Source organism: Tiliqua scincoides, chromosome 1, assembly GCF_035046505.1.
Source record: "Tiliqua scincoides isolate rTilSci1 chromosome 1, rTilSci1.hap2, whole genome shotgun sequence".
NCBI classification, from domain to species: domain Eukaryota; kingdom Metazoa; phylum Chordata; class Lepidosauria; order Squamata; family Scincidae; genus Tiliqua; species Tiliqua scincoides.
In genome coordinates this window covers 176183936-176206407 of record NC_089821.1, presented here as the reverse complement: position 1 = coordinate 176206407, position 22472 = coordinate 176183936, and the positions used below count along the sequence as shown (strand labels likewise).

Below are 22472 nucleotides of genomic sequence, written 5' to 3'. Positions count from 1 at the left end.
TAACATAGTGCTGTTGCAAATCTACAACATCTTCGGAGTACTAGTCTTGCTTAAGTCTTAAGAACATATTCATCCTTCATTCTACAGAAAAATAGTTTAAAACTAATGGTTAATTCACAGTTACATTAAACTGTTTTTCTGTAGAGTATGGAGAATGAATATTTACTCCTCCTGTATCAGTGATGGAGGTACTTCACAATGGATGCTTCAGGCCATGAAAATGCAACTGACCAAAGCAGGACACATAGTAGGTGAAAGGAGGTTGAACAGATGAGGCTGCTGAATGAAGGCAAAATAGAACAGATTTCTGTGTGTGCTTTGATACTCTGGGAGAGTAGGAAAATATCTCTAGAAAAGCTAACTGTAAGTAGAAATGTTTAATGCGTACTGATTAGCAACACATTTGACATTTTCTGCACTAAACACTGTCATATAGGAAAACATGAGAACTGATATCCTGCAATAACTTCACACAACTTTCACTGTGTGTACACTGGTGTGTGTTATTGCTGTAAGAAACTTGCACTGTTTGAGCTGGCAATAAAACACCTTCGAGACAAAAGGTTCTTTTTATGTTCTTGTTCTGTGATGTCCGTAAAAATGAAATGGTGAGCTAATAGTACTGTTTTCCTGCTAAAACCTTGGCCACCTGAGTTTCTAAAAGCTAAGTTTAATTAACCCATTTCTGTCTAGCCCACAGGTGTAAATATTTAATTCTTGTTGCGTATATGCAATTTGGGCAGAAATGGCTTAAAACTGTGAAGAGGATCATTCCACATTCTGTGTGTGCACTTCTGGTTGTGCCCTTTGACACCTTCTGTCATCTGCTCTGAAAATTTCTGCTCAGGTTCCTTAAACACATGAACAGAGAATTAGAGGACATAGGAACATGAGACACAATAACTCTTACGTATCTCTTCATGGCAATTGATTTATACGTAACATTTGCTAAAATTAGAAGCCATTTATCTTGCATATACAATAGCACAGTACATAGCAATAATAGTACGTAGCAACAGTACATAGCAATAAAACTTTACAGCAAAATATGTATTTTCAGTTTTATAGCAACATAGTTAAATACTACCAAAATAAAAATCTGATAAGTAACTGCAAATCCAGAGTGCACTCAAGCCTAGTGAAAGCATGGGTGAAAGTCTTTGCACAATTGGCATCTAAGAATTTGGGAATCTGATGGAGCTGGCTAGGGTAAGCTGTGGCAATCCTGGCCCCTATGCCACCTAGGGCCTGGACCACAAAATGTGCCCCCCCCCAGGAAATTGCCTCCCCTCAGGTTGCGTCCAGGGAGCTTTTGAGGGCCAGAGGAGGGCCCTTAACCATCACTTCTGCAGCAGCCTCCCCAGTCTTTAGAAGGCCTCCAGACGGAGAAGCTACAACTCGGAGCAGCAAAAGGGGGTGTGTGGATGGTAGTGGCACACAGGCATGGGGCTCTGGATATTTGCCCCCCTTGACCTAACCGCAAGTATGCCAGTGAGGATAAGTTTGCTCTTATCATTGATTATGCAAATTTAGTCTAGAAGTTTGAATTGAAGCCAGGTCCCCAGGACGTTGTAGTCTCCTCACAGTCATCTGAAAAGGTTCAGCATCTCTTTCCCACATAATCTGAGGTGGCATGGTGCCTCTAAAAGTTGTGAGAACTATTGAGTAGGGAGAAAGTTTGTATAAAACCTCACTCTTTAGATCTTAAGCGAGACCTAAACTCCCTTGTTGAACCAATTAGTACAGTTTCATGCAGCTTAGAGCTGTGTTCTCTGGGAGTAACTGAGTAAGGTTCTGGCAGGGAGACTTACCACGCAGGAGATCTCTAGGATTTTAAGAGGACTGTAACTGTGACAAAACTGTTTCTCATCCCAGAGGTAACTGGAGAACTTTTGTTTGCTTTGTAACCTTTTGACTCAAACTCTATGCTCTGAAACTGTTTTTCCAACACTAATTTTTCCTCTGTGGCTGAACCAACCCATTTAGGACACTGAGTAAACACTGGCAAGTAAAGTAGATTCTTTTCTTCTTAGCCAAACTAGTTTTCCTTGGCAAAGCAGCAGTGAACCCAGGATCCCATATAAAGTGTACTCTAAATTTCTGCTAATATGAGAGTGCCATATAGTATGTGAAAACATTCTTGTGGCACCTCCATTCAGGCAGATTCTTCCTTCTCGCCCTAGTAATAGTATTATAATAATAACTAGGTATTTATATACCGCCTTTCTGGTCATCAGTTTACTCCTCTGACTTTATTCAAGGCAGTTTACATAGGCAGGCATTTCTAAATCCCTCAAGGGGATTTTTACAATCATAAAGGTTCTCTCTTTCAAGAACCAACAACATTTCAGAATGGATCTTCCTGATTTGGTCTCACTTCTGGCCTCTGGTTCTCCCACGCAGGCTGACAAGCAGCTCCATCTCTCACATGGAGGGCAGCCAAGATGCTTCTTGCTCACACCAAGACCAGGTGGAATCACTCAGCTTGGCTTGTCAGCTGCTTCAAGGTCTCGCCATTCGCAGCCGTTCAGGGAGCTGCCGGTGTCCTTGAACTGGCGACCTTCTGATGTTATCTTCGGGCTAACGGAGGCTCTACCCTGTAGACCAGACCTCCTGCCCTTTATTTTTTATTGACTGTACTTCAGCGTGGACAGAGGAAATAGCCATTACTCTCTCTCCTCAACCTTGAGTGGTTTCAGAGAGAAATTCAGTCTAAAGGTCAAACGTATCTTCAGTTGGACATATTGATAGCAGTAGTTCTGGCATTTTCTTCTTGCCACCTCACTGCAGAGGTTTCACAAAGGTAATCTGGCCTGCTGTAGGCCAGCCGCATTTGGAGCTGCACATGTTTAGTCTTTTGCATTTGGGAGGAAGCCTCAGTACTCTACCAGTGGTGGGTTTGGGAGTGTGATTGGCCATTGCTTGCTGCAGCCCAAGCCTCACATTGCTAGGGTATGCAGTGAGTTATCCTGGAGATGTTTGGGTGGGAGTTGTTCAGTGGTGACCTCACCACCAGAGTTGGCTGATGGTTCCTTTGCTGGTTGTCACAGTGGGAAGGCTGATGGCTGGGAGCTGGTACCAGCCTATACAGCAAGCCAGGGATAGTGGGGTGGGGGTGAATGAGAGGAACAGAGAAGGAAAGAGACAGGAGCCAGGCAGAAGAGAGAGAAAAGATGGAATGGGGAAAGTGACAAAAGGAAGAGGAGGGCAAAGGAACAGAAAAATCAGAAGACCTGAGAATGGAAAGGGGGAAGAAAGCGGCCCAGAGGAAGGGCAAGAAAGCAGGAGTTTGGAGGAACTGGCAGAAATTGTATGCAAGAGCTTAGGAGAGGCTGATTAACCTCTCAGGCACTCTGGGAGGAGCCTAGTAAGCAGTAGAGAGGGTATGGAGAGATGTTACCTGAAGGAGGAGGAGGAGGAGGATGGGGCTACTTTTCATAAGGACACACCCCCTGCCATTGCACATCCTCTCAGTCAGTGTTTCTCAAACTTTGAGGGGGCTTTACTCCCACAGTAAGTCTTTGTGTGGGAGGGGCTAGAGCAGTGATGCGATTCCCAGGATCGCGTTGCTGAGGGGGGCGCTGCAGAGGGCTCCCCACACCTCCTACTGCAGCCGTACCTGCATAAAGTAAGTGGAAAGTGCCTCCCATAGGGACGTGATCCTGGGGATTGCTTCCCTGCCTCTCCCTTTCCACCGCCCCTCAAAGGGATGAGCGAACTTTTACACGAACTGGTGCATCGCAATCCACCAGTTTGAGAACGACTACTCTAGGTAAATAGTCCAGTGGCTGTTTCTCCAAGTTGAGAGGCTTGAGGGTCCCCTGGGTGCCCTTGGACTTATGGGACTGGAGGCCTTTTGAGAGCTGTGGGCATTGTGGGGCCTCAGAGGTGGGTGTTGGCTCGGCTACTGTGCCCCAGGGGGCTGTGATAGTGTGGTGCATCCTAGTTAGGCTTTTGTTTTTATCTCAGTGGGGAATCTGTTTTCTGTAATGCACAGAGCCTAGCCTCTGAAACTAAGCCCATATCATACCCAAAGCCCCAAGATATCAACCAGCCCCTTTGGGATAAAGGGCAGCAGGCTACCCACTCCCAACAGAGAGGATGGAGTATGAGAAAATGACTATTGGCCTTCATAGCAAATGTACCAAAAGGTTTTCACTTGTCCCTTGGGGTTTAGTGGCCTAGCAACATCCACCTCTGAAGTTCCACAATGCCTGAAGCAGGAGCCCTCCAGTCCCTGCTTTTCCCCAGGCTGCTTGGGGAAACCTGAACTCAGGATTAACTTGGATCAGCCAATACACTGGATTCACTTTGAGGACCCTTAGCGGAAGGCCAGAGATGTAGTTTGAAAACCAAGAAGCTTTTTGGTACAAGAGGCAACTTTTGCAGTACCCTGTCAGCAGATCAGATCTATAGCCATAATGTTTCTAAGATTAAACTTGTTGAAGTGACTAATATTGCAGGCTCTTGCCAAACTGGGTGAGACAAAAGGTCTGAGGATGAGAGAGCTGTGAGGGCAAGAAGGGTCTTCACAGTGCCAATTGAAAAGACTTGTGTATAGTATTGTGTAGTGAATACTGCTCTGAGAACTGGAGTAGAGGTGGAACTGGAACAGGATTTCCTTTAACACTATCTATTAGTTCAGTTCTTCCTTGGTAAGTATGGTCGAAAGGAGTCTTTGACCCAGTTAATGGCTTAGGATTATCTGATTATTTTTAAACTAAGCATTGACTTGATTTGTGCTTCGGTATAAGAGAGGCTCATGTAAGCCACTCTGAGCTTTCCAAAGAAAGCAGGATAGAAGTGTGAATATTTTAAGAGTCTTCTCTTCCTCTAGGTATTTCCACACCTTAGCATGTGTGCTTGGTACTGTTATAGGAAAGAAAAAACAAATTGCTTCCCAGCTCCACTGACTCGTATTGTCTCAGCGGCTGCTAACGTCACGTTATAAATACAAGCACTCTAGGTCAGTCCCTCAGAGCCCTTCCCACTGTATTCACTATAGGCATAGCTTTAATTGTCATTCTAGGACACTTGTTCTGCCCTCAATTTTAGGCTGCTGCTTAGATTTTAAGGCAGAAATGTCTAGCCAGCCTGTATGAGAAGTAGCATAGGAGCTGAGGCAAAGTCCCCATTTGTGGCACTTTCGTAATGACACACAGATATGAAACAGGTTTTTAAAAGCATATCCTCAAAACTAATAGGGATATAGCCCAAATACGAACCTGGTGAAACTTCAGAACAGCTCGACCCGTGAGTTTAATGGACAGTCTTCTCAACACAGCATCTATTTCTGACAGCTGTCTGTCTTCTGACTTTCACACATGGCTGTGTGGGCAAAAAACACCTTCTGTAGCGTACATTCTGCCTTATGTTTTGGACATGTTCCGTTTCAATATTTTTAGATAAGGGAATATTGCAGCTCTTGGACAGAACATCATATTATTAGTCTTAAGTCAAATTCACATGGATGTTGTTTCAGAGATACTACAGAGTTCTTGTTTTTGGTAATGCGTGCAGTCTATAGTTCCTGAACATATGCTTGACTTTATACAATATCAGATCTTTGGACTACCTACCTATACTGTCCACTTACACTTTTTTCCATGGCTTCTGGGAGAAATATATCCCAGCCCTGTTTCTTGTGATCCTGCAGACTGAATATGCTGAGGATGCATCATACCCACTAAGCCTGCTGTTTTCAAACTCTCTGGGAGTTTGAAAGCTTCAGTAAATGCTTGCAGGGGAGGGGAGGGAGGCAGCGACGTGATCCCCAGGATCGCATTGCTCGGGGGGGGGGGCTGCAGGGACTGGGATATACTCACCAGTCCCTGCAGCAGCCTTCCCAGGGTGCAGAGAGCCCTGCGTGAGCGTCTGCAGGGCTCCCCAGCCTGCAGAAAGTGAAACAATCACACTCCACGATCGCTCCACTTTCACTTTCTGCATGCTGGGGAGCCCTGCAGACGCTCATGCAGGGCTCTCTGCACCCTGGGAAGGCTGCTGCAGGGCTGATTACATCCCGGTCCCTGCATCCCTGTTAGCGACATGATCGGGGGGGGGGGGCAGAGGCCAGGGCCTTAGTTTGAATACCACAGCACTAAGCTATGGACCCCCTTCTATTTGGGTATATAACTTATTTATTATTAACATAACTCAGGGATCTGAGATTTTTTTTTAAGGCAATTTTTTTTCCAGTGCAAAGATCTGATAAATTGCATTTCCAAAACTACCTTGGATTGTTCATTCATGAATCTTGCTCTTGTATCGCATAATGCCAAGCAAATGCTATTGTCACCCTAGGGAAGAAGCAAAGACATTATAATGGTAGTACTGAACTAGTGTCACATTTCATTATACTATGTCTTGAAGGTCAAACAGGTCCAAAACATCTACTGTAATTTGTTTAGTCAGATTACTGTAGAGAGCCATCTGTAGGTCTGTTCACTGCTCTTTAATTCAGGTGAGCAGCTGGAGGGGTTGCAGATGGTGCTGAAAAAACATGCTATCCTGATACACTAATTAAATGTTTTATTTCCTCGTCTCGCATGGGGTGTACTGGTTGACTCGGGAGGTAATCTGTTTCATAGCCAAGTTGAACGTCAACCTATATCTTTGATTTTAACTTATCTCTGGAATTTAGCTGAGCCAGTTCAATATTTATGCTCAGACATGCATTGACACTTTTATAGCAAAGACATGTTCAGCCTTATTTGTCTGGTGAAATAGTGAGTTATAGCCATTTCAAAAGGACTATATAGGTCCTTTTCAAAAGGACCTATATATTTCAAAAGGACCTATATATTTCAAAAGGACTATAGCCATTTCAAAAGGAATGTGATTTGTGCCAGAGAAGTTCCATGTTTGACAGAGAGCCAGTTAGCCCAAGACACGGAAACTAGCCTTGGGCATGGAAGATTAAGGGGAACTGGGTGAAGTGCTCAGCCCATCCACGGAATACGAACCTGTTCAGATGCAGTAAAATTGCCAATTTTGGATCTTTCCCTCTGTGTTGTGAGAGGTAAATGATAGCACAAGGCAGTATGATACTATTGAAAGCTGTAGTTTATTGAGCATTCACCCTGTTGCAGAAACTTAATGGAACATCAAGAATAACATTTCTCTAAATGACCATTATTCTGTGTGGCATTCCTGAAGAAGGTGGTTGGTAAACTGCTGGCCTGAGGGTTTTCCAATCTATTCTGTAGAACTAATCGTACCTTTGAATTAGACTTAATTGGGATATATGCCCAGATACGCTGTGCAGTGACTGCCACACTGAATAATTCTTCTCCCTAATACTTTATTTTTTATAGAAAGGGAGATAATATATTGAACCGGTTGACTAAGAATGGCTTCACATAGTATGTATACAATGGTGTTAATCTTTATTCAACAGATCTTGAACTGCAACATAAATTATACTGTAGTTTTACTTCTTTGAGTTAAAAGTCTGGTGCCTGTGTTTGAAGATGTGAAAAGTGTATGACCATCTGTCCAATAGTCTTTTTGCAATACTTTGCTTTTACTTAAGAGTTAAGATTAGTTATGTGGTATTTTTCCTGATGGCTCTTATGTAACTTTCTTGAGAAAACTGTCACAATCTTCTACATTAACAGCTACTAACAGCTACATCAACAGTTGTCATAATTGCTTCTTTTTTCTGTTCAGATTGGCCAAACAGTACTTTGGTAATCATTCATACATTTAAGCAGTGTACCTTGGGAGGAAAGAGACCCACATTGTAAACTGTGCAACAGAGTATCTTTTCAAATGAATTTTAGTTCATGTTTCCATATCACTGAGGGTACTCAGTATTCCTGTGGCAATGATTTCTTGCTCTTCTTGACTTTCCATTTCGTAATATAAGTCCCATGTGATAGTTATACAGGCTGTCAAGTTGAATTTGTGGCCTGATTGGTCGGTGATTGTTGCTGAAGATATCCATGTTTCAGCAGGGACTGGCAGCTTTCAGTTCCAATAATATACCAAAGAACCAACTGTTAAAGCAAAGCCTTTGCTTATCCGTTTTAGTTAAGCAGTATATCAGAACTATAATCCTATTCATCCTTGGCCATAAGTCCTGTTGAACACATCATTGATCATATGGGGAAAATGGGCCTAGGTTCCAGAACGCGCTTCACTATACACTCTGTGAACTTTATGAACCTGAATCTTAACTTGAAGTCTACGTGGCTGGGTGATAGCGAGGGCGCCTCAACATCTCTTGCATCTGATGCTTCCTTCTCCATGCTGGATATCTCGTGATGTGTTAAAGGTTGTGGTGATTGTGAGGGTGATTTCTCAGTGCTGGCTATCACGTGACTTGTTGAGGGTTGCTGGCCTGACAACGAGGTCTCAGAGTTCAGCAGTGAGGAGGGGGTTGCTTCAACTGTCCTCCTCCTCCACCTGTCTTTTGTGTCCTTCCCTGGGCTTGCCCCAGACCCAGAGCAGCCCTAATGTAGCCTTTCAGAGGCCTCTCATCATCAACCTGTGATCATTGTCAGGGTTGTGAAGGTTCAGCTGGAGTGCCCAAGATGGTGGGGCTAGTCTGGAAGCAGACACAGATTCTCCACCTGCCTGGACCAATGCCCATTTGATGTGGCACTAGCACGCTATTAGTGAATAATAAGAACAGAGTCGCAGATAACAAGGGTAGGTGGCAATTCTGCCCCTCTCAGATCGCAAGAACTGACTGCAAATTCACAGATAACAAACCTGAAATAAGAAAAAAAAAACATTATTCCAAAATAATAAATAGTATTTAAAGCAATGTGTAAAATATTTTATAGCCAACTTTCACAGTAAATTGTACAGTACAGTGCTCAATGCCATTAATATTAGCAATGATATCAGTGATGTGGTGTCTGTTTAGATTGCTAGACAAGAAGCACTTAGCATTTTACTATTGAGATAAGTACTTTCCAGAGTTGCAGATACACGAACATCTTGAGTAGTTTGCAAAACTACAGTGTCTTAAAGAATATTATATTTGGGGATGTAATAATTTTACAGTTTAGTTAAGCAATTTCTCCGCTGCCCTTTGTTGTAAAATAGCCTCCGTTTGCTTATTGCACTGTTTGCTGTCAGGGTTCCTTCTTCCACAACTTCTTCCACAGAGTTGCTTAAATAGAAGCAAATGTGCATGTATGAACTCATTTCTAAAGATTGGTGGGAAATTATGTGCCTTTTCACACACAACATCTGTAAATAAAATCTTGAATTCTTCTGGAGGATTAAGAAAGTAGAACCAGTGAAGTCAGTTGGCTCTGTTGATACTATCCTCCTACATTAAATGGCAGAAGAACAAGGTCTGTCTATGAGATGTAGCTAGGCCTTACTACTATCTGCCAACATTGTTTATGAATGGGAATGGATGAGAACTGTTCGTTAAGGATTCATTTGTTCAAAGAAGAGTGAAGTATGCTGTTTGTATAAAATTAATATGTATTATGATACCTGGTCATAGTTTAAAACAGAAAAACAAATTTACCCTTGTAGTTCAAGTTTCACAGCAGTAACTATAGCTGATTTCCCTAATATACATTCTTAAGAGTAAATTCATGTGTGTTGACTAGTCAGGACATTTTTCAGAATCGTGTTCATCATACAAAATTAAGAGCTTAAGTGGTTACTTTGCCACCTCAGCTTAAGATTTTTTTTTCTTTCAGACCAATGCACTGTTACTAGGACTTACCTGTTCCTTCACAAATTTTGGTTCTTCAGTGCTGCATATTACTTTGGCAACTGGGCTTTTATTGCAGTAAGTAATCTTATTTAAAGGTCATTATAAAAACCAACCGAGTGCTTTAACATAATTGCAATTATCATATCGTTTGCATTATAACAACATTGCCCTGCTCTAAATCTGATGTTCCATGTTCTCCTCAAGTGATCAATAGTAATACATTATACTGATTTGAATTCACAGGTGTTCTTAATTGGATTAATTGTGTCATGCTGCAAAGGAAAAAAATCTGTCATTGAAGGTGAAGTGGATGAAGAGGATTCAGATATGAGTGATGATGAACCACCTCTCTATTATGGTTGACAACACCCTTACTCCTGAAGGGTAAAGCATGCAGCACAAAACTGAAAATGTCATTTTGGTTTGGACTTTTCTCTACCCTCACATTTGCCACTGTTAAGTGATGTTGCGCAGCATTGGGAAATGGGGTCTTTTGAGTATAGTGTATTATAGCTAATGTACATATATTGTTAAAAAGAGCTGATTTTATGAAGGAATGATTAAAAGTACTATTTTTTTGAGTATATGCGGGTACTGTAGCATGTCATTTAATTTAGTTGGCTGCCTTTCTGTTGGTTTTGAGTTTTAAATTTATGCCTGGTTCATTTTGATGATTAAGTGATAGGTAAATTTAAATTAAAACACACAGAAATCTGGAGTTAAAGTTGCCAATGCCTATTAATAATACAATTAATAACTAAAACATACATGACAGTAGCTTTAGTGAATCTCAGGCTGTCAGCAATGTTGGGTTCTGGCTAATGATTCCAGTGAATTAAATAAGAACCCATGGCCTATTTAGACAGCATGTCGTCTTCCTTTCCTATATCTCATGTGCAAGTATCATGAAATGGGGAGCAGGACCCAAGCTCATGCTCCCTCACCAGTTCCTGAAACCACAAGCATTATACAATTACACTGAAAAATCACACATGGGGCTTCCCCTAACCTGCCCATATGCCACACTTTTGGGTTAAGGAGATTCTGTGTTCATATATAACTTGAAATGTCCCAGTTCAGCTTTTATGGTCCAGACACAGAAGGAGAGTGGGGAGAGGGAGTATGTTTGCTTCTCTCCCATCTTGCAGTACATGACAGGACAGAGAATATTGTCCACAGTATTGAAACTCTTTAGAAGTTTCTCTGTTGAGAGTACTATAAAAGACAGTACAACTTCCATTCCTTGCATAACTTGGAAGGTACCATGTCTCCACAATGTAAACCAAATGTGTGATCTTAAAAAAAAAGGTTAAATATTAATCATGTTAGGTACATATTGTTGTTCACTGTTTCTCAGCTTGCTGGAACCCAAATACTTATAAAGGATTTTTTAAATTGTAAATTTAGTATGGTTTGTCATTTTGTTCAGAGTTTATAATTAAGTGGAATGCATAAGTATTAAAAATCATGCAAAGTTGTGTTTTTTCTGTACTATTTGTAAAATAAATTAACCTGAATCCCAACTACATTTATTTTGTGTGTTAAAGTTGTTTGGGCCACCTTCTAGCCAGAACTTTCAAGAATTTATTTTAAAAGAATTTTAAAATTTCATACATTTTTTGTAACTAGAAACCAGCTGTTTAATCTGAAATCTTGTTGATGGATTTAATTACCATTCTTTAAATTAAAATTTACAATTAAACACAACACTTGTAAATGTTTCCAGATTGCAAACCACTTTGTATATTGTGGGACTATGAAATATTTTGTGTAAAGTTTTAGGTTTGCTTCCTAATTTATATTTTAAATTATTCACTACTCTTGTTTCTAGATTTCCAGCTACTTGATGGAAGCTGTTCCCTTTTTCTTTTCTAATGCTGCAACAGAAGGTTTTACTGTGCTTGTTGGAGAGACTATGTGGAAGTTGCAACTTCTTAATCTTCCCACATTGCACCACATGTTTTACTGCAGCTCTCCTCTTCTGTGGTGCCCTCTATAACCTTCATGGCTTTCTTTAAGAACAAGAATGTTGCAAAAGGCCACATATGAAATGGCCCCTAATTATCTGAGTCATGATTCTACTTCCTTGCTTGTAAGAGGGCTTTTTCCCCCATGCAATGTTGAACTTTCAGCAGTAAAACCCTTGAAATTTTGCCTTGTGTTCCTGCCCTACACTTCAGTGATATACTGCAGTGTTGGTGTCAGCTAGTGCTTCACTGATTAATACCAGACTTTAGAAGATGAATGTCTTTGACTTCTTTTTTTTCTCCAAAAGTAGCTTGTTAGTGGCCAAGTAAACCAAGGCATAGAAATCTGCTCATATGTCATCTCAAGCGCACAACTTGCAAGGAACATTTTAATGATTTTATGTTTTGTAGAAACTGTGGACTTTATAAACAGCTTTGTGACCTCATTAATTGTAGCTCGCCATGGAGAATATTGTTTGTGGCAGCCACTGCCACATAAGTGTATGCTCCCTTTTAAAGAAGCTTCTTCTATAAGATCAACTTGAAATGAATTTTGCTTACATGAGAAATTTATATCCCGCCTTTCCCATGCTGAAGCAAATGCCGAAGGCAGCTTTCAGAACTCCTACATGAAAGGACAAAGAATCACAACACGAAAAAGAAAAAAATCAAACCTAGCATTAAAAATATAAACATAAAACATTTAAAATTTTAAAAACATTAAAAAAAAAAAAAAGCAAAACCCAACACACATTGTTGAGCCACTAGGAGAACAAATTAGTCCAGGGAAGCAGTCAAGCCACAGTAGTATTTCAGAGGCACAGAGTGGGCAAAAATCCACTCGGCAACCAAATATCAGATGAAACAGGTATGTTTTGAGCCCTCCCTATAAAGCCATGATGAAGGGAGTAGTTCTCAATTCCCCTGGAAGGGAATTCAACTATAGATTAACATATAGGTGTTGTACTTCACTTGAACCCATCGTTCTGTTCAAACAGGTTTCTTAATGAGGAGTGTACATATAGTTGGACCAAAAGAAGCACAAGTTAAACTCATAACAATTCTTCCCAGTTCCTACAGCAGCTTATGGCAACCCAGCACAAACTGCCATTGAGGGTTAAGGACATTCTGGAATGGCATAGGGTGCAGCATGGGGACTGTAGAAGGGGGGGGAAACGGATCACCATTCACAAATGGGAGATACTTTTGCTTGTGCAAGAGACCCTCTGAATTCAGCCATAATATTTTTTGAAGTTAAAGCATGAGACTTGATTTAAAATGTGCCTTGGAGGTCATAGCCACTTCAATGGCCTAAAATAGATGGAAAAAAAGCATGTGGGTGCCAGTAATAGCCAGGGTTGGGAACTTGAGTCAGGGACTCGGACTTCAATTGCAAAAATGCATGATTTTGGGCGATGTGGTAACTAGGGAGTTGTGGGTGTGGAAGACTCTGAAAAAGACTCAAGTCAGGGACCCCCTGACTCAGCACTTGTCCCCATATGTGCGGACTCGTGACTATGTGCATGAAAAACCTTGTGGGGCCATAACTCCGAGTGGGCAAGCAGCACGACAGTTCCAGCCAGGAGGCAGGAAAGGGAAATAATTGCAATGAATGGAGGGAGGTGGAACTGGGCTCTTTTTACCTATCTCTGATAGGAAGGAAGAAAAGGATGATCATTGGACAAAGAATGGGCATTCTGATATTTTTATTGGCTGAGGGAGAGCAGGAGGTGGAGCCTTTTGATTGGCTGCAGAAGCCCAGGGAAGGGGAGGAGAGAGTTAGTAGTAATCATGCTTTCCACCATGGCTGGTGGGGAGCAGGAAGCCTCACTGAATGACCGGCTACAGTGGGACTACTGACTAGGGCTGCAAAGGATCAAATCCTGGTAAGCCTCACAGCTGCTGCTCGTGACCCTCCTCCGCTACTTTCCTATCTCTCTTGTAGTCCCTCTCACCCTGTTTACAGATGGAGACATCAGTGTAGTGAGTAAAGAGAACTCTGACACAAACTCCTTGGCAGCAGCCCCATTTTTTCCATGGTGGGCTTTTTAAAGGGGAGGGCAATTTGACTCGAGTCCTTTAGAGTCACTAAAGGCTGGCCTGGTGACTTGGAAAGTGATCATCTCATAAGAACAGCCTCCCTGGATCAGGCCATAGGCCCAACTAGTCCTGTATCTCACAGCGGCCCACCAAATGCCCCACGGAGCACACCAGATAACCTCATTCTGGTGCCCTCCCTTGCATCTGGCATTCTGACATAGCCCATTTCTAAAATCAGGAGGTTGCACATGCACATCATGGCTTGTAACCCGTAATGGATTTTTCCTCCAGAAACTTGTCCAATCCCCTTTTAAAGGCATCCAGGCCAGACGCCATCACCACATCCTGTGGCAAGGATTTCCACAGACCCACCACACACTGAGTAAAGAAGTATTTTCTTTTTTCTGTTCTCCCAACACTCAATTTTAGTGGATGTCCCCTGCTTCTGGTGTTATGTGAGAGTGTAAAGAGCATCTCTCTATCCACTCTGTCCATCCCCTGCATAATTTTGTATGTCTCAATCATGTCCCCCCTCAGGCGCCTCTTTTCTAGGCTGAAGAGGCCCAAACGCCGTAGCCTTTCCTCATAAGGAAGGTGCCCCAGCCCAGTAATAATCTTAGTCACTCTCTTTTGCACCTTTTCCATTTCCACTATGTCTTTTTTGATATGTGGCGACCAGAACTGGACACAATACTCCAGGTGTGGCCTTACCATCGATTTGTACAACGGCATTATAATATTAGCTGTTTTGTTCTCAATACCTTTTCTAATGATCCCAAACATAGAATTGGCCTTCTTCACCGCCGCTGCACATTGAGTTGTCCACCACCACTCCAAGATCTCTCTCCCGATCTGTCACAGACAGCTATGTCTTTGCCTATATGTGAAGTTTTGGTTTTTTGCCCCAATGTGCATGACTTTACACTTACTTACATTGAAACGGATCTGCCATTTTGCTGCCCATTCTACCAGTTTGGAGATATCCTTCTGGAGCTCCTCACAATCACTTCTGGTCTTTACCACTTGGAAAAGTTTGGTGTCATCTGCAAACTTAGCCACCTCACTGCTCAACCCTGTCTCCAGGTCATTTATGAAGAGGTTGAAAAGCACCGGTCCCAGGAGAGATCCTTGGGGCACACAGCTTTTCACTTCTCTTCATTGTGAAAATTGCCCATTGACACCCACTCTCTGTTTCCTGGTCTTCGACCAGTTCTCAATGCAGGAGAGGACCTGTCCTCTAATTCCCTGACTATGGAGTTTTTTCAGTAGCCTTCGTTGAGGGACCGTGTTGAATGCCTTCTGAAAGTCCAGATATATAATGTCTACGGGTTCTCCTGCATCCACATGCCTGTTGACCTTTTCAAAGAATTCTTTAAGGTTCGTGAGGCAAGACTTACCCTTACAGAAGCCAAGCTGATTCTGCCTCAGCAAGGCCTGTTTGTCTATGCGTTTTGAGATGCTATCTTTGATGAGGCATTCCACCATCTTACCCGGTATAGATGTTAGGCTGCCTGGCCTGTAGTTTCCTGGGTTAATCTCTTCAAAAAAAAGTGGTGGGATTCAGGCTCTATCCCCCCTTTCAATCAGACTACAAGGCAACCAGGCTGCAGGGCAAGCTGCATCCAAAGTTAAAATTTTCACTCCTCCTGAGAAAAAAGTAAGCAAGGGCTCAAGGCTTCCATTTAAATCAACTGCTCCTTGTTCTCTTTGGCAGGATCACACCCTACCCTTCTGCACCCTCATTCCATTTTGCAAATGTCTGGCAGAGGTCTGGTTTTTTAAACACCAGGAGGGCTAAATCTGGCCTTTGGGATTCCATGTTTTTCAGCTCAAAACCTGCCCGCAACTCATATGTGAGATCAAATTATATGTGAGTATCTACAGTATGTGAATAACCGGTTCCTTAATTGGTAATGGTGGAGCCCAGAGACCAATTGTTTGTGTGGCGGGAAGGAAGCAGGGATGTAGAGAAAGAGATTGCTTGGATTTGAAAGTAGATGGGCATATGAAAAGATTGGCATATCTTCTAAACCCAAGGGTGTCTAAACCCCGGCCCACGAGCTAAATCAGGCCTTTGGGAGAACTTTATCTAGCCCCCCAGATTCCCCAGACACTCGGGGCTAAAAATAACTCAAAAGACACACTTCCGGGTTTATACCCCATTCAGCCACTAGATGTGCCCAATGCGATGTAATGGAAAGAAATTTTTCCATTACATTCAGCATCTCTAGTGGCTGAGATCTAATGAGATCTATCCCAGAAAAGACCTGGAATAAAAATATAATGTGAACTTAAAACGAAGCAGAAACTGAGACAAAAAAGTTTGAGATTTGCGTTGTAGATTGCTTGATGCTTTTTCAAAATCCATTCTCCCCTTTTTCTGTGCAAATCAATTTTGCCCTCTGCTCCCCTCGTCCTTCCACCCCCACCCACTTATTGTATTCAAATCAAAATCTCAGCACATTGGTCCTCATTGTATTTATTACTTATTTTCCAGCACTCAACACTGTCAGATGCACAATACAACCCCCATGCCGAAAAGTTTGGAGACCCCTGTTCTAAACCAGCAGCAGTTGTGAGCAATCTATACAGTTCATATGTGGCTTGCTCACTGACTGCATTCTCAGGTTTTATGTTTGTAATTTAACAATTGTCTACCTCACTGGTAGTCAAACTTTTTGGGAGTAAACCTCCTGAGATAAGTCTTTGCAGAGGAGGGGAGAAGGTGGCGACGTGATCCCCAGGTTTGCACCGCTGCAGGGGGAGGGGGGCTATTTTTAATCTTAACTTACTTGCTGCGGGGGGGAGGGGAGCGTAGGGAGTCCCACGGAGTGCTCTGCAGGGCAGAGCTTGCAAAAAAGTGAAAGTTGCAATCATGACCGCTTCCTGCTATGTTGCAATCACAACTTTCCTTTTACAAGCTGTGAATTCCTGCAGGAGCCCCAGGGGGGTCCCCCACATCCCCAGGCCCTGGCAGCACATACGTTTAAAATTAGCCCCCCTTTCCCTGTAAGGGCATGATCCTAAGGATTGCATTGCTGCTTTCTCCCTGCTCCCGTCCCTTAAAAGGAAAGGGGCAGTGTTACATGAGCTAGTGGCTCACAACCCACCAGATTGAGCACCACTGGTCTAACCTGGCATGGTGGTAGATTTGTGTCTGAAAACATAATACTAAAACCAACAAATGTAAGACTAAAGAATTGGACGGAGACAGGTATAAAGCACAGATTCATACTCTTTCAGTCCTCCATGGTTTACAAGTTCCTTGTATCAAAACTTTCACATGCTGACTCATGCTTGAGCATAATTGTAGAGCATAACATGTCATGCAACTGTAAATGTTAGCCTGCTGTATTTAGCAAATAGTTATGCAACTTTTGTGTATTAATATGCAGCCAAGTTACCTAAACTAGCTGCAAAATTTTAGATAAGGAAGTGTAGATTAATAAACAGTGGCGTCACTAGGATTCCTGTCACCCGGTGCGGGAGGCCTGTGCGTCACCCCATGTAGTGGGTGGGGCAATGCCCCAGGTGGGCGTGGTGATGTACCATTGCCCCGCCCCCACTGGTTTTTTGGCTGTACCTTTTGTTATAACACAGATATTTCAGTGTGGTTTGTTTCACTGCATTCTGCATGAAATTATGAATTGATTGATATATAACATGATGGTTTTATTCCTCCAAATACTGATTTTAGTGATTTTGAAAACTTGTAGAGTCTCACACACACACACACACACACACACACACACACACACACCTGTGTCAACTAACACCTTATTGCAGCAGTTCTCAAACTTTTAGCACCAGGACCCACTTTTTAGAATGACAATCTGTCCAGGACCCATTGGAAGTGATGTCATGGCCAGAAGTGACATCATCAAGCAAATTAAAATAAATAATTAAATTAAAATAAAAGAAATAATTAAATAAGGGGGAGCCAGTCCTGTTCCACCAAGTCAGTTTACTCTGAAGTAAATGTGGCCACGTGCCTTCGTTTTAGCTCAATAGACTCACAGCTGGGGGAACCTCCTTCTCGGGTGTTTTTGGGGGGTTGCATTCATTGGATTGGGACAATTCAGCTGTCGTTGGATGCCTCTCAGCCTGCCCTTTCCCATGCACTAAGGCATATTTGCCTATTCATGAGTAAATGAGCGATACAGCTCACTTTCACTTTCCATAGGGCTCCATGCATTTTTTCCTTCTGGTTTTTTGGCCATAACTTTTGAATGAAAGGGGCTATTTCAATTCTGTTTTTTGCACTGCACTCCACTGGACATTCCACATCCCACAGTGTATGGCATGACGGGGTAGCTCCTAACGCCATGATGTTAGCACGTCCTCCCCCCAGGGCCCGTCACCCCCCCCGGCGTGTCACCTGGTGCAGCCCGCACCCTCCTAGCAATGCCAGTGTAATAAACATGCTTGAGTAGGAAGACCTGCTGCTGTTTGTACCTGATAAGGTTTTTCCAGAATGTTAGGTTCTTAGACGGCAAGTTCTAATAATTACATTTGCTTACCATAAATGCCACAGCTGTTTGTCTACTGTATTCATAGAAGAGAGTTTACTGATTATATTAATGTACACTGCCTTGAGCACTAGAAGGGTGGTTAATGGTTTAATAAATAGGCTTCTCATTCTACAGGAGACTGCTTCAGATAATTGACTAATCTGAAACTGAAAACTAGGAACAATTTCATAACCTCTTCTTATTCTAAAGATTATTTTTAGTCTTGGAGTCATACTGGTCTCCTTGGAATAATTTTTGCACCTTGCAGTCAAAACACATGGCACAACTGATTGGGTCAAGGATGTGGGAATGCAAAGCTGCCCTGAATGTTTTGCTCTTGCCACTTTATGTTTTCTGCATACATGTGTCACAGCAATCCCCCTGCTGTGTGCCAGAATGATCTTGGAACCAGTTTTGTCTGTGATAATATGCTGTGAATGGGCAGCAAGGAAGCTCACAGGACTTAAAATTGAATATTATAAGAATTCAAGAATACTGTCAGAGTACTGACAAACGTTTTTAACTTGAGATGCAGCAACATGATCTAAAATTGCATCAATGAAAGTAAATGTAAATTATCTGAATCAAGAGCCCAGAAAAGGCTTGATAATTTGAGATGCACCATTATATTTGAGATCTTTTGTTCCCACTGTGACGTAGAAAAACTTGCTTTCTCAGGAGACAAAAGAAACTGCAACCCTGATCAATGACAAATTTTGGTACTTTTAATGTATATATCAGTGTTAAAGAAGGCCTGAAAGTTGTCTTGTTCTAGTGTGATCCTAATTGTCAAATCAATGCCACTGCACAAGAACTGCTTAGAAATTCTATTGACAAACTCATTCGTTGGCCCCTTAACACAAACCAGAAAATTGGATTACTAATGCAAATAGTCTTTGAATTCTGTATGGCCAGAGTTTGCTTTAACCTTTTCACCAGTACCCTGAACTAACATGATAGGGCCCATTAAATGTTACAAACACGTAACATAGAACAGTTGCTGGAGGTGATTGCAGTGTGATTTTATTGAGCTGGTTCATAAAGAAAGAGAATATTCCTGAAAACTGTACGAAAAGGCATCAGGAACAACAATTCTAAGAGCCCCCACGTGTTAGATGATTACAGCTGTCCTTGATGACCATCTACTTTTGTCAGCCCTTTAGATGTTACCCCAGCCATGTGGCACTTACCAAAGGCATGGTGGGATATAAGCACTTAAGTATATCTGTACACTCAGGGCAGCCAATCCAGTAAGTCAAAAGCAAATTACTGTAACATCCTAGGGCAACTATACAAACAGCACGACTTCTTAATAGTTGAGTTAAAAGGGAATCCTAACAGATATAGCTTTTCTAATCCCTGGAAGATAAGTGGAACCTGCCACAGTATGGCATACTGCCAGAATATATAACTCTTCGGGGTACAAAAACTCTACAATTTTATCTGATTACCAGGGAGAGATGGACAGGTGTACATGGTGAAAACATAGCATAGGGTTCACCTGTAATGTATTGGACTTCAAACTTGCTCCTTATCTGAAGATGTTGAAAGCAACTTCACATCCCCTGATAAGTCACAAGCCAATCTTTACCTTCACATACTGATTTCACATACTGTTCAGCCATTTTAGATCATTCAAGTAGGTAGTTTGTACTTATTGTGAGTGCTGTGTTTAACCTTGTTGAATCTTCCATTCTAAAAAGAGCTAAAACATTTCCAACTAGTACCTTCTTTATCCTATCATGTTACTTGCTTTTCCACATCAGAAGACAGTGGAGATAATTCCACAACAGAGTCCAGTTCAATTTGTCAGGACAAAACCGCTAATCTTTTTCTCTGTATCATCCTGCGATTTCAATCATTAATGAGTAGAACAGAAAGTTAAGTCTTAAAGGCATAGTTATGCACAATATGTAGTTGGATTAAGGCAGACTAAAGCTATGTCATAGCTATTGGTATAAGTGGGGCAGCCAGAACCTCCCATCACTGGATCAGGTACCAGGAAAATGTTAGCTGCATGGCTCACACATTGCAGCATGTTTGTATAATGCAGTGATTTTCAGCCAGTGTGCTGCAGCACATTGGTGTGTCATGAATGCTCTACAAGTGTGCTGAAGGAGTTTGTGGGAGGGTCATTTATTAGTAGGGCCATTGGGGAATGTGAGCAGCAGCATGGTGTGCCTTGTCAATTTTAGTGCCTTGTCAGTGTGCTGTGATTTTCAAAATGGTTGAAAATCATGATAATCAGTATAATGCATGAATGATGCTTGGCCTTTCAGAGTCATGTGACTGGGTGGAGGACAAACCACATGGGTGAAAACATGCCAGGATGTGCATGTGAGCGACCACAAAAATATATAAATATAAAAGGGCTAATAGCTATTTTGACTGGTATTGTGTGAACTCATAATTTGAGTTAAGGAAATATAGCTTTTCCATAAAACTATTATGCAGCACAGTCTACCTCTTGGATAGCCATGCACCAAGATATAAGGCAGGGGTCTCCAAACCCCGGCCCAGAGGCCAGATGCAGCCCGCGTTGAGCCTCTGTCTGGCCTGTGGCCAACCTATTGTCCCCTGAAAACCTCTGGCCCACTTGGCCAAACATGACTGGAACTATGCTCTGGTTGCGTCTGGAGGGTGTTCAAGGGCCAGAGAGGTTGAATGAATGATCCCATTCATTCATTTAATCACTCTTCTAAGTTCCTTCTCTAATTTATTTAAATAAATTTTATATTTAAATTTCTTTTTCCGACCCTCAACACCATGCCAGATATTTGATGCAGCCCTCTGGCCAAAAAGTTTGGAGACCCCTGATATAAGGTATTTATTTTAAATGTATAAGTGGCTTTTGAGATCACACTGTAATAAATAGTAACCACAAATACGCCGATATGCCTTCTTAATATTATGAAATAGCCTTTAGTACAATGACAAACCAAACTTTTCTTAAACGGCTTTGGAAAGAGGATTAAAACCATTAACAATCTTATCTTTCTCTGGTACAGCAGTGGTGGCTGCTGCCATCATAGAAAAAGGAACAAGGAGGTATTGAATATATATGACTGATGAATGACAAGCAAACAAAACTAAATTGGAACAGAAAAAAACACTCTGGGGAGCTCCCCTATCAGTTACTGAGATACAAAATCATTAATGGAAATCATCTGATGTAGAGCAAGCATTTTCTTAAAAACCACTACTGAAGAACGAAGCAAGGAATTCAGCTAAATTAAGTTGTGATGCTTCATTAAAGTATCTCTGTTCAATAAATACCTTGAATCTGACTCAAGGTGAGTAACCACACTTTAAAATGTAGAAGAAACCCATTTCATACTAATAACCTCTGTTAAATTTATGCCACGAGTCTTTTTGAGCCCTACTTGGAGATGCCAGGAACTGAACATAAGCAGAGGTATTTGTTTTTGTTAAGCGGTAAAAACAAAAGTTGCGTTTCATATATTTTTTGTACTTTCTTTGTATATTTCGGGCTTGAGAAACTTTTGGATCTGCATTTAAATTGTAAAATAAAGTGATTTTTAAAAATTTGGTTTTGTAAAATATTGACAATTTTAAAATTGCATCAGGTCTGGCTTTGCCTTGGTCCCCAGACTTGAGCCACAGGCCAATCAAAAATGCAGGTCAGGTAGGAGAGAGTCAGCATCGGGGCCAGTGTCACAGGGCATATTGGGGTGATCCAAAGCTGTTGCTGCCCGACAACCTGAAATTAGCAGCTGCTGCTCAGACATGGCAGCGGGCCGTGAAGACAGGAGCCCCACCCTTTGCTCTTGAGCTGCCTGAACTGGTTATTGAGAGGACAAGCTATCAGTCTAGAGCAGGGGTGTCCAAACATTTTGGCAGGAGGGCCACATCATCTCTCTGATACTGTGTTGGGGGCAGGAAAAAATTTGAATAAATTTACAAAAATGAATATATTAGAGATGGAATTTATATGAATGAATGCTTGCAATAGCTGAAGGCCTATAAAAGGCCTTGCACAAAGCAAGACCGGTGTTTCCTTTGCTGCCACTGCAGCATCACAGATGTCAAACAGCAAGCAGCCCTCATCCCACAGCTCATGCGAGAGGTTGAACAGTTGCCCTCACACTGAGAACAGTTGCGTCGGTCCAGCGCAGGTTCCAGCAAGTCTCCAAAGGGCCAGAGGCTCATTGGAGACTAGGGACTCACTGTGGGCTGGATTGGGAGTCCTCAAGGACTGCAAGTGGCCCTTGTGCGGGGGTTTGGGCATCCCTGGTCTACTGGGGTAAA

General features: G+C 42.1%; 1 protein-coding gene and 1 non-coding gene across 3 annotated transcripts in view; both read left to right on the top strand.

Moving 5' to 3' along the window:
- The window catches only part of LMBRD1 (LMBR1 domain containing 1), a 56540-nt gene extending 45222 nt beyond the window's left edge, over positions 1-11318 (top strand). For both annotated transcript variants that reach the window (XM_066609504.1, XM_066609503.1), the window contains exons 15-16: positions 9669-9760; positions 9929-11318. In XM_066609504.1, coding sequence (XP_066465601.1) covers positions 9669-9760; positions 9929-10048 — 212 coding nt within the window. In that variant the 3' untranslated portion in view covers positions 10049-11318. The remainder of the gene's footprint in view (positions 1-9668; positions 9761-9928) is intronic.
- LOC136638407 (small Cajal body-specific RNA 15) lies at positions 9226-9356 on the top strand. The gene has a single exon (XR_010793626.1). It is a non-coding gene; the product is annotated as a small Cajal body-specific RNA 15 (non-coding RNA).
- Positions 11319-22472: the final 11154 nt, after the last annotated feature.